Source organism: Caretta caretta, chromosome 2, assembly GCF_965140235.1.
Source record: "Caretta caretta isolate rCarCar2 chromosome 2, rCarCar1.hap1, whole genome shotgun sequence".
In the NCBI taxonomy this organism is placed as follows: Eukaryota; Metazoa; Chordata; order Testudines; family Cheloniidae; genus Caretta; species Caretta caretta.
In genome coordinates this window covers 16,340,992-16,354,033 of record NC_134207.1, presented here as the reverse complement: position 1 = coordinate 16,354,033, position 13,042 = coordinate 16,340,992, and the positions used below count along the sequence as shown (strand labels likewise).

Genomic DNA, 13,042 nt, shown 5'->3' with positions numbered 1-13,042 from the left:
GGGACCATGTAGTTGAAATGCTTAAATAAAGAAATGAATTGTTGTGTTCCTCTTACATTATTCTTTCCCCTCACCGCTTGCTCATGGCAGTTCCTAGAAAAGCTCTATGTAGCAAAAAGGAGTACTTGTGGCACCTTAGAGACTAATCAATTTATTTGAGCATGAGCTTTCGTGAGCTACAGCTCACTTCATCGGATGCATACTGTGGAAAATGTAGAAGATCTTTTTATACACGCAAAGCATGAAAAAATACCTCCCCCCACCCCACTCTCCTGCTGGTAATAGCTTATCTAAAGTGATCACTCTCCTTACAACGTGCATGATAATCAAAGGAGAGTGATCACTTTAGATAAGCTATTACCAGCAGGAGAGTGGGGTGGGGAGAGGTATTTTTTCATGCTTTGCGTGTATAAAAAGATCTTCTACACTTTCCACAGTATGCATCCGATGAAGTGAGCTGTAGCTCACGAAAGCTTATGCTCAAATAAATTGGTTAGTCTCTAAGGTGCCACAAGTACTCCTTTTCTTTTTGCGAATACAGACTAACACGGCTGTTACTCTGAAACCTGTCTCTGTGTAGCAGCAAGGGTAGCATATTCACTGCAATGAACAAGGATTGAAATCTCTGACTTTCATACCATGTATGCGTATATATCTATGTAGATCTGGATGTACACTTACACATACTGTCTTGTGTGAAATCTTTGTGCATATAATGCAAGTGTGTGGTGGTGATTTCTATGTGATACATTTCTGAGCCATGTGGTAAATTAGAGTTGTCATGCAACTGGAATCACTTTACGCTTTACTCTGCCCACAAAACCATCTCTCCCAGACAGCTGCTTATCCTATTCTGTATCCCCAAGCAGTGTCAAATGGATGTCTTTTAAAACATGCCAAATAAATGTTCCTTTTCTTCTCCCAAACGCAGAAGTTACACAGAACCGAGATCCAGAATGGGCGATACTCAGCTTTAGTCAATGAGCTATTTAAGTGCTTTCACAAAATGTCACTGAATACATATTTTGCAAATCACTGGAGCAAGAAGTAGGAGATCTATACCATTAGAAAGCCAAGAATCAATGAGAAAATGCTTCCTAGGCATGCAAGCTCCTGAAATATCAGATTTTAAATATGCAACATTATTAAGCATGGAAAAGCATAATTTTAGGGCATAATTTTTAGAGCTTTCTAAACAACATTGGCTATAACTGCCCTCTCCTTCTCCCAGTGGAGCATGGGAGCGCAGAGGATCTCATTGATCCCACTGGGAAGGAAGGCAGAAGCCATTCTGGGAGACCCGAGGAAGCCTGCTGTCAAAAATAGAAAGATTATTTAAAGTCTTTTCTAGTTAATAATTGTTTCCATATGAGAATATTCTCTTCTTCGCCTCTTTTCAGTGACCACTTTATCACCTGTCCCATTATCAGCATGGCCAAGCACTGGGCTGATAACTCCAGAGGGAATGTCTTCATGTACCATGTGCCTGTGAGCTCCTCTCAGAGCAGGTAAGATCTGTCTTACCTTGTTGTTTGGATGTGGAGTTTGTGAAACCAAAACCAGGGTAGTCTGGTCTGGTTTTGTCTGTGCTCTACATTGGACAAGTCACTGGACCAGCTTTCTCTTCTTTGCATGGTGACGGGCATAAGTCATCCATGGTCACTAGGCTTGCTTTTTTAAGGGTGATGATTCTTGATAAAGCCCAAAAGGGAAAGGGGTGGAATTTTGAGATGCGCTAAGCATTGGTTTAAGCCCACTCCTGAGGAAGTCAATGGAGCTTTACCATTGATTGTTTGCCCAACGATGGGGAGCTTAATGATGACCTTCCGACTAGAGAGGATGGATGACCAGGTTAAAGCAGTGGACTGAGACTCAGGAGATCTAGCTTCATTTTCCAGCTGTGCCACAGATAACCTGTGTGACCTTGGGCAGGTCACTGCACCAGACTCTGGGCCCTGAACCAGTCCCTGTCCACCTCTCTGGTGGCACTAACAGGCCACAAAGGAATTCCAATGGTCCCTGGAAAACTTCCCCAGTGCAGGAGCACTTTGTGCTGCGGCCATTCTTGGTTGCAGAGCAGCCCCATGGCAGCTGTGGCAAGACTGTCATATGTTAGAGCAGCCTTCTGGGATGCTATAATTTAACCAGGGTTTGCATTAGTTTCCAGAGCAAGCTGAACCTGGGGGGGGGGGTGACGGTCACTTAAAGCCATCTTTCTCTCTCCTCTGCACCTTGGCTGCACCTTCTGAGAGTTCACTGGGAAAGTTACTCACATACGTGAGTGTTTGCAAGATTGGGGCCTAAGCCAAGCATGTCTGACCTTAGCATGAGGGGGTTCCTTTTTGTGACTCTAGGGGATTACTCACATTATGTGGAGAAGCAGCATCAAGTTTTAAAAGAAAAGGTTAAAACTCCAACTAGAAACAACTTCTCAAACAATTTTTTTTAATGGTTTTGATAAGTACTGAAGCCCAACCCCCCAATTCTACTGGGCTGCAAGTATCCTCTTCCATAGTGGATAACTGCACATTATGAAGGTTAATCAGCTTTTACTTGTTATCTGAAGATTTTCAAACTTGTTTAAAAATGTCCCTCCAGAGAAGTGAAGGCTGGGCAGCCTAGTTTCCAGCTAGTGGTTGGGGCTTTTCACTACCACGAGAAGCACCCCGCTGCATTGGTTTCTGATCCTGGTTCCTTTCTTTCGAGGCCAGAAGTGTCAGAGAGTCAGTAAAGGCAACTTCTCACATCATTGCTGCTAAAGACCTCGAATGAGCAAAGCACTAAGCAGATACTTACCCTTAAGCACATGCTTAGAGTGTGTTCTTGAATTGGGGCCATGGTGTTTCTACAGCAATTTTCTCTCTCCATGTCCTCCATTCACCTGGTCCAATCATGTCTTTTAAGATATATGGCATTGTGGCTAGAGCTCTCTCTTTTCCCAGTGTCTCCCTGAGGAGACGGGATGGCTGAGTGGGTAGAGGTTTTGTTTTGGTGGGTTGGGAGGGCATTGTAGCTGAAGTTAGGCTACAAGCTGAGAATACATTTGTTTCCGATTGCATGGCAGAGAGCATTTTAAAACCAACTGAGATCTGGGCTACAGATGATGGCCACTGTGGTGTTGTAGCAGATACAGTGACTTTATTTAAAGCAGAGAAGAGCTGACTTCCTGGGGAGCCGTCATTCATCAGGAACTCTTACAGGAACAGTCACACAATGTTCTGTCTGGTTACCAATGTACTTAGATAAGTGACTTTTACAAGACGCCAAATGGAACAGAGATGCACTCCACCAAAATCCAGCAGGAGAAAAAGGAAGGTGTGTTCACAATTCAGCCAGCAAGTTTCATCTTGCGGGAGAATGGAAGTCGCTCACTCATTGGCTATACGGGGGGGGTAGACATGATAGTGTTTGTGGATCCCATAAGAAGTGTTTTAGAACCACAGAAATCAAGGAGGATTCAGCAAACTTTCCCCCTCATCTTGTCCCATTAGAGATCTTGTTTGTATCCGCAAGATTTACTACTTCTCAAACTCCCCATATCAGTAAGCGTTTATATAGCTTTTCCTGGCTTGAGTACACATTCTTGAAATATTTATATGTTAGCCAGTCTTCATCTAAGCCAGCTCTTTCAGTCTTGTTTCATGCTTTCCAGCCAAACGTATTACATTCTTTGTGCTGCCCTTTTGGTCAGTTCAGAACAGATTGTACAAGAAAATTAGTTGGAGCAAAGATTATTAGTTCACTTTCCCATAGCCACTTACAAAAAATCTGGTGCCTGACACTAAGGAGGTAGAAAGGTGTAGTCTAGTGGTGAAAACACAAGGCAGGGAGCCAGGAACTCCTCAGTTAGAATCTCAGGCTCTCTGAGTAGCCTGGAGCTAAGTCGCTTATAATGAGAACTGGGCCCAAACTGGAATGTTAGATCTGAGTCTTCCAAGTGTCAGGTTCAGGTTGGAGGTAAACTTCATGATCCAGGCACATCTTTACTTATGCTTTAATTTAAAAAAAAAAAGAAAAGAAACAAAAATGATGTTAAAAGAGTTTTATTTAGGTTGCAAAGTCAAACCCTTAAAAGTTAGGAAATACCAGAATTTAGAGCCAGTTGAATGATTGAATGTGAGTAATTCAGATGACACATTTTGGAATATTCATTTGAATACACTATTCATAAACACAGTTTCTCATAATTTAGCTACCTCTATAGATTTCCCAGGCAATTGGAAATTTTTCCATAAATCTCTGAATACATTTTTACAGGTATATTTTTCACTATTTCCGCAGCTTTCCTTCAAGCCATGAGAAGTTCAGATTTGCACCTGTGTCTAGTTCTTACATCTTGAGCCTAACTCTAGTATATGGAAATGTTTGAGACAGGGAAGCTGCAAGATACGACTCAACTTTATTGACTTGCAGAGTGTTTTGTACAAACTGTAATAATTTCACATGGAAGAGAGGAAGGACAGCCCAGTGGTTAGGAGCTACCCTGGGACTTGAGAGAGACAGGTTTGATTCCCTGATCTGCTATAGACTTTGTGTGTGACATTGGGCAAAGTCATTTAGCCTCTCTGTGTTGCAGTTCAGTTTTCCATCTGTCAAATGTAGACAACAGCACTTCCCTACTTCACAGAGGTATTGTAAGGATAAATACATTAAACATTGTCATGTGATCAAGTACGACAATACTGGGGACCATATAAGTACCCAAGTTTCATAGATAGCAGTAATCATTATACTGTGAAGATGGCTGTTCCCAAACAGGTTGTTGCACAATACAATGATCCCTGCATGTCTTCTAGTTCCTACTCTACCCTGGAGTCAAAACTCAGTGTCCTGCTATATATGGCTTGATACTTTACACATACCTTGTGCATAAATCACACAGTCTAACATGTTGCAAGTCCTGTGTGTGTGGGCCACCGTAATATGCAGCGTAATTGTATCCATGTCAGTCCCAGGATATTAGAGAGACAAGGTGGGTGAGATAATATATTTTATTGGTCCACTAAAAGGCACTACCTGGTCCACTGTAAGTCATTAGGGTTCCCAAAACTTTTTATAGTTAATTAATAAATAACTGCAGAAGGCTAGAGGCATTACAGTATAGAGATGATGGTAAAAAGAGAATGTTGTCTTGCATTAGAATGTTTTTGATATGAATATATGCACACATAGTGTGTGCTATATTATTTTATACGTATACAAACACATGGATCTAGATGGAAAGAACAGTCGACACTTCTGTTTATTATATATGTGCAGAATTACAGGAAACCATTAACTGGGGGTTCTCAAGTAACGAAGTGGAACTTACAGAGAGTGAACTAATATCACTATCCATATGGTAAAATTCTCTCAGCTTGGCGTGACACTGTGTCTGTTTTAGTCTTCAGTTTCTATTTGAGTAAGGAACATAATGCATAGCCAACTCCTGCATTAATGATCTGCAGCAAAAATATATAACCCAGATGTCTTTTTTTTTCTTTTACCATTTGCAGAAGACGTAAGGCCTTAGAGTAAACATTGGTTCTAAACAAAGCAGCAAGAATGTAGCTGCGCAGTGCTGTTTGTGTTTAGAGTGTAGAAATTCAGGATATAATTTTAGTTATAGGAAAAAGGAGACAGGATAAGTACATCATGACCACAATGATTCTGTCTGTTTGGTTTTGTAAATAGTACCGATGATAACAAAGAAGCTATTCATTAACCCTTTAGGCTGTTTCTATATAATCCCAGATGCGATCTGGCTTGTTGATGATTCATTAAGTGGCGCTGCTGTCATTGAATTATTACTATAGCAAAGCCCCAACATGGTTTTCAGGCCCACTGTGCAGCTGGAGGGCTGTCTTTCAGATGATATATAAAAATCAAGGTCCTTCTCACTTAAAGGGCCAGATAATGAGCTGGTGTTAATCAATGTAATTCCATTAAAGTCAGTGGAGCTACATTGGTTTATGCTAATTGAGGAGCTGTCCCACAGTCAGTAAAAAATCCATAATAGTTCTTACAAGAGTAATTGTTGTTAACCTTGACGTCCTGCCCAAATTCCTGTACCAGGAATTGCATTCTGCTTACTTTCTGTAACTTTAGTTGGGATACTGTATTCTTCACTTCTGTACTGTGGCGTGGGGTTGCTGTGTGCTATTGAACAGCTGCTACATACTCAGGGTTGTCTGCATTTCAGTAGCAGTAGATAGGATACTCATAAATAAAAGGTATGGGAAGAGTTCTTCATTCAGATTCAGTTTAGATGTGAATCTTCTCAACTGCGAAGTATATTGGTTTTCTGATTAATAACAATAATACAAATGGCTGTAAAACTTACCAATAATATGGCAGAATAAAAGCAGACATTCTGTATTTAACAGAATATATAAATTTCTTAAAATATATGTTTTAAGAAATTTATTTACTTACTTCATTAATTAATGATCACCGATGGGACGATTATGATGATCTAATCCGACCTTCTGCATAACAGGCCCAGGTGCAGTCAGCAGCCTACCATGTTGAGGCCCATTTTGTTAGGCGCTGTACAAGGAAATTGCTTCTAAGAACTTCTTATCTACAAGACAAAGCCTAACAGGTAGATGAGACAAACAGGTGGATTAAGATGGTGGGCAGGTGGACATGGTAACAAACACTGGAGGATGTGTGGAGATCTTAGCCAATCAGAATCAGTAATAAGAGTATACGTTTACACTTGTCAAGGTCTTGTCACTTTTCCCTCTAAAACCCTTCTAAAATCAGCTTTTTTCTCTCCATCGCTTCTGCTAAAACTTGGTTTTCTTCCCCTTGGACTATTATTATCTACTCTGCTCAAACCGCACTTCTCTTCTATCCATCCCATATGCTTCCACTAAAATAATCCTCCTTTCCCACTAATCTAACTATGTCACATCTCCTCAAGTCCCTTTGCTGATTCTCTGACATCTGGTCTACAGGTCCAAATATAATCTTTTTTCTAAAATTTCTTCCTTTAGGGTGGTCATGTTCAGATTTGGGGGCCTCATTACTCAGCAGATCCAGTTTCTAATCCCAGCCAGGCTGGGGAGGGGCAGGACTTCCTCTTTCCCTGCATGGGCCACTCCTGGGGCTGGGTCAGACCCACCTCTGGGAACCTCCCCCGGCTGCAGGAAGCTCTGTGGCTGATGACTGGGATCCCAGCTCTGAAGGCAGCACCGCTGCCAGCAGCAGCACAGAAGTGAGAGTGGCATGGTATGGGGGGGGGTCGTCACTTTGGGGCAGCAGGGCCAGCCTTACGGGTGGGCACCCACCCATGGTGCTGTGGTAAGGGTGGCGCTGTGGTCCCCCAGCACACACACAGCCAGCCCAAGGCCCCTTTAGCCCCTTTAACAACCTTTAACCCCAACGAGTGCTGGGCCTGGAGCCGGGGAGGGGCAGGGCTCAGGGCACCCCAGCCGAGGGCTCCTACCATGTGTTGGGCTTCTACCATAAGCCAGGCTCCACGGTCCCACCTTTGGGAACCTCCCCTGGCTCCAGCAAGCAGCTGCTGACAGTGGCGCAGAAGTAAGGGTGGCAATATCATACCATGACACCCTCACTTCTGCGCTGCTGCTGGCGGCAGGTCTGCCTTCAGAGCTGGGCTCCCGGCCAGCAGCCGCTGCTCTCCAACTGCCCAGCTCAGAAGGCAGCACCAGCACTGAAGTAAGGGTTGCAATCCCACAACTCCCTCTTCCCCCCAAGAGCCAGATTTCATGGGGGAGACCAGATTTCACAGTCTGTGGTGCATTTTTCACAGCCATGAATTTGGTAGGGCCATACTGATGGACAGGGAAGACAGCAGCAATCTAGTGTCACAGCAACACCAAGCTAAAAGTCTTGGGGGACCAAAAAATGCAAAAGTATCCTTTGAAACTGCACACATCAACCAAAGTCCCAAGTCTTCAAGCATTCAGTTTCCATATGTGCAGTCTGGCATTTGGAATCCACATTTTGGATTGCATAAAATGCATCCATCTTCCTAGCCCCTTATTGGAGCTCTGGCCCTCAGAGTCTCTGTCAGTTGTCATGAGCATGCTTGACCTGAATGGATGTCTTTTTAAATACATTCTCTAGATGAACCACGTTTTACTGGGTTTAATGCAGGAATTACTGGATAAAATTCCATGGCCTATGTTATGCAGCAGTTTAGACTAGATGATCACAATGACCCATTCTGGAATTAAAAAGCTAATAACATAAACATTCACATTCTTGACTTGGATCACTGTTTCCATTAGCTAACATCTGTTTGATTCAATTTGTACATCCCTACTGTATAGTTGAAAACTTTATATATTAGAAGTAAATAGTATATAGTGATTGAATCATAGGAAAATACACAAGAAAGGTCAGGATATTCTTGCAATTCAAATGTATTCACGTGGGCCTGTTTAATACAAGGGTGACAGTTTTATGCCAGTAGGAATGGTCATTCCTGTAAGTTTTTTCCATATGTTCCAATTTTCCTTAAAGAAACCAAGAGAAATGTTTTTCTCTTTTATATATTCTACCACTTGTCTGAAAGGATTATGTAATATGTGGAGACACAAGGAGCCAAATGTATCCCTGGAGGCTATGAGATCACACCTGGGATTAATTTGGCCCACTACGCTGCTATAAATGTTTAGCTTTTTTTTTTTCTTCTTTGTCTACAGCCAACTAGTATCTTCTTCACTAGGTGGTTTGGTTTTATTTTTTTGCTAGTCATAAGGATGAACATAGAAATACAAGCAAAATGCTTAAAGTGCTGGAAGATTGCTCCTTTTCTATAAGATTGATTTAGATTGCTGCTGCCAGGGTCATCACCAGACACTGATTCTTTCTCTGTAAATCTATCAGTATTCATTCAAAGGGAATTTAGAAGTCTGTACAAAGAAGTGAATTTATCATTTCCGATACTTGAGAAAAGAATTCTGCATTTGTACCATTTGATCTGATTTTCAAAGTGGCCAAAAGATTGTGCAAATGTGTGATCCATTATGTATAAATGAAATTTGGAATCATATTCTTCAGCTATACAGCTGGCTTCATTAAAGTCACTGGGAGTTTTGTTGTTGATCTCATCGAGGCCTAGATTTCACCCATGTTGTTCTGTCAAATCAGTCTGAAAATGTTACCTTCTAACCATAAATAACTCGTGATTCTTTTCTAATCACATAGAATCTAGTGCCTTGAGCATGAAGCTGGGCACCAGGAACTCTGAATTCTGGTCTCAGCTCTGACACTGACGCTGACTCCCTCTGTAGCCTGTTGCAAAGTCACTTAAAATTCAGTTCTTCTGTTACAAAGGACTATGGAAAAATGATACTTTTTCAATCCCCAGATCTACTGCAGGTCCACATCTAATGACTAGTATAAATCTTAGTACATTGCTTTACTCCTGTTAGCCCCACCACAGCCAAGAAACAGTGCAGGGTTCTATTTCTTCTTGTGCATCAACAGGGTTGTTTACTACATTCCAGTTAGAGGTCCAGTTGCACCTCTGCAAATAAGTCTGCACACATGCCATGTAGGGAATAATTTGGCCTGCAGAACGTTCATGACTGGTGATGATCCAAGAGGAGAAAAGAACATAGCTTGTTGCTCAGATCCCCAGCTAAGATTGCAAGGCTGGCAGGTAAATCCACTGAGGCTAATGCTATATGTTATTAAAGCTAACGTTAAAAAAAAGGTTTCAGAGTAACAGCCGTGTTAGTCTGTATTCGCAAAAAGAAAAGGAGTACTTGTGGCACCTTAGAGACTAACCAAAGTTATACAATACACAGGTTGGGAAAAGAGTGTCTGTACATCTGGGTATAGTGCTTAGATTATCCACAAATACAAAGTTAGTTTTCTAAAAGGCATATGATACATAGCGTACACAATCAGCAATAACCCAAATGTAGGTGAATAGATTTAACAATCCAGTTTAGATCTTAGAATCCGAGTACTCGGATAAAATCACTCATGAAAAACTGTACAGAGATTTGGTTGTGGAAAGCAAACGTAGAACGCGACAGGGGCACGCTCTAGGGCTGCAGCTGCACTGCGGTGGTGCCTCTTTGTAGACACGCGGACCAGAGGGGTTCTCCCATCGCTGTAGTTAATCTATCCCCCCAAGAGGCGGTACCTAGGACAATGAAAAAATTCTTCCATCGACCTAATGCTGTCTACACTGTGGGTTAGGTTGGCTTAACTATGTGGCTCAGGGGTGTGAATTTTTCCCAGCCCGGAGCGACACAGATGAGTTGATCTAATTTACCAAGAGAGGCCAGCCTTCACAGTCCGTCACCTCATTTAGTAGTTGTCATGGTGGTACTGCCCACTGGGATATGCATAGGTCTGGCTTGGTACCACACGGCATTGCAGGATTTTGCTCAATGTCTGCAACCAAAACCAAGGCAGGGTTGAAGGTCTAAGCTTCTCCAAATCAGCTGCTATTCCATGTTTGCCTCAAACATCTCATCAGACTCTGTCATTGCTTTGCATTTCCCCCACCCAGGTCCTACCATGCTCACTACCCAAAAGAGCAAGGTTCAAAACAATATAGCTTGGGAAGCAGGGGACTTTTGTTGCCTATAAGTTACTTAGTACCATATCAGGAAATTTGGGTAGAGCTCTTCACATGGATTAAGACGGCATGAATTTTGGGGAGAGGATATCAACTAAATTCCACCCACACGTTATCTGAGCTGTGGCACTCCCCACCCTCGCCCCCGGTTTAAATCCCCATATATTTGTTCCCGTTGTGTAGTTATCAATAAGAATTTAATAGCACCAAACAGAATGGAAACATATGGCTAGACATGTCTGTCCTGTTCTGAGTCATACAGCTTAGACAATTCTAAGTCTGTCCTGTTAATAGTTATCTCTGCCTTTCAAGGAGGACGATATTAATCATCCTTGTTCAATGCAGTCAGAAAGACATTTTGCAAATAAACATCCTTTTGGTGAGTTTGCTGCTGACCTAGGTTTAGTTCATCTGGTTATTTCCATGGTTTGTCTGTAGTTCTCATTAAAGAATTATGTTTATCTTGTTATTTTCAACTTTAGCATGATTGCAAAATAGTTTACAATTTATTGCCTTTGAATTGCAACATTGATTTATGTTGGATTATATCTTTGTCTGATGGAGAAATCAAAAAAAATTCACAAAACCAACTGAAAAGTAGAAGAATATGTGACTCCGAATGATGTAAGATTAGCTCAAATTGTTAGATCATAGGTTAAGGAACACTTGATGGAGAGGAACAAAAGAGAAGGGTTCCATTTCAGAGTCCATCATTCATCTAAAATTCAAACCACAATACAATACAATACAAAAATGAATTTCTAAGGTGAAATAATGAACTAGATACAGGACATGGATAAAGTTCAGAATTATCTGCATATCTGCTAAGGGGAAATAATACAGAATGAGTCAGAATTTGAATGGGCAACAACAGCTGTATGTGTAGCTAAGATCCTGCTCAAGGAAACTATTGTGGTCTGTCACATCACACTCTCCTGTTCTAATTGTGTGCCCTGAGTAGGGCTGGACAGAAAACAAGAACTCTACTTCATGAATAGTTCTGAAGTTTTGACATTTGTTTTTGTTCCACACGGGAGAATGAAAATTAGACTTTTCAGCATTTGCGAGAGACTGAGATCCCCATCCCTGAATACGCCTAATGCAGTGATTAGTACACTCACCTGTGATATGAGAGATCTAGCTTCAAGACCAGGGCCGTCCCTACCCATACGCAAAGTACGCAGCTGCGTAGGGCACAAAGAAATGTGGGGCACCAATTTTCTTGGTGCCCTGCGCAGCTGCGTGCTGCTCCAGCCCCTGCCCTGCCTCTTGCCCATGGCCCCCCGCCCCTGCTCCGCCTCAGCCCCACCTCTTCCCACCACTGCTCTGCCCCAGCCCCACCACTGCTCTGCCCCTTCCCCAAAACCCCTGCCCTGCTCCGCCACAGCCCCACCCCCACTCCCCTGAGGACTGCCCCAGGGCTGGGCCTGCACTCACCGGCAGCAGGAAGTGCAGTGACCTGGCCCCAGCTGTGTCACTGGTGAGTGCTGGGGAGCAGTTCCCCTCTGTCTCCCAAGCCAGCCCTGCCCCCACCTGCCCCTGCGGAGGCCTGGGGACCCATACCCCACCCCACCCCACGGGATGGCTGCCTAGGGCCCCAGAATAGCTAGGGATGGCCCTGTTCAAGTCCTTACCCCCAGCCTATTCTGGGGGGCGCTCTCTCTCTCTCTCCAGAAATTCCATTCTGGATTCAAGGACAGTTTTGTCAATGACTATACATTTTGGAGTCAATGGGCATTTTCAAATGAAAAATATTTAACTGAAAAATCCCCAACCAGTTCCACTCCTGAATTACTGGTTGACCTTGGGGAAGTCTCTTAATGCCAGACTGTGCCACCTGGCTTTACGTATATTGAGTAGTGGCCTACTCTGTGAGTTCTCCCATTGAAATCAAGTACTGAGCAAGGTACAGTTCAATACAGGTAGTACAATACAGCCCTTAGCTTCTCTGTGGCTCAGTTTAGCAATCTGTAAAGCGGATACGCTTTCTCATAAGAGAGTTATCAGGCTGAGTCGATTAATGTTTGGAAAATGCTTTGAGATCCTTGAATGTAAAGTGCTATAGTAATATAATTGGGTGAAATCCTGGGCCTGTTCCCATTGGCAAAGCTCCCATGACTTCAATAGAACCAGGATTTCACTCATTACATATATCGTTACAATTGACTCTCTTCATCAGAGGTTTATTCATATAACTGATTTATTGCTTTAAAAGAGGTTTCTTTAGATAGTGCTGTTTTATGAACAGTAGTTTGGAGGGGGATATATTTTAATTTGAATGTCTGCATCTAAAAAAATATTGTTTAAAAGTCTCAGTTGCTGTTGCTCTTTACAGTAGAAACAACAAGGAGTCCTCATTGTTTTTGCTGATACAGACTAACACAGCTACCGCTCTTTACAGTGTGTCCTTTCATCAAAATGTCCTATAAAAACACCCGCTAAATCACCCTCCACTGGGCTCTGAACCTCCCCACTTAGAATCAGGATGGA

The 13,042-nt window shown here is 42.6% G+C and overlaps 1 protein-coding gene across 1 annotated transcript in view; it reads left to right on the top strand.

Moving 5' to 3' along the window:
• The window catches only part of TG (thyroglobulin), a 208,697-nt gene that overhangs the window by 187,244 nt on the left and 8,411 nt on the right, over positions 1-13,042 (top strand). Inside the window, exon 45 of the mRNA XM_048841675.2 lies at positions 1,401-1,508. Within this exon, the coding sequence (XP_048697632.2) occupies positions 1,401-1,508 (108 nt within the window). The remainder of the gene's footprint in view (positions 1-1,400; positions 1,509-13,042) is intronic.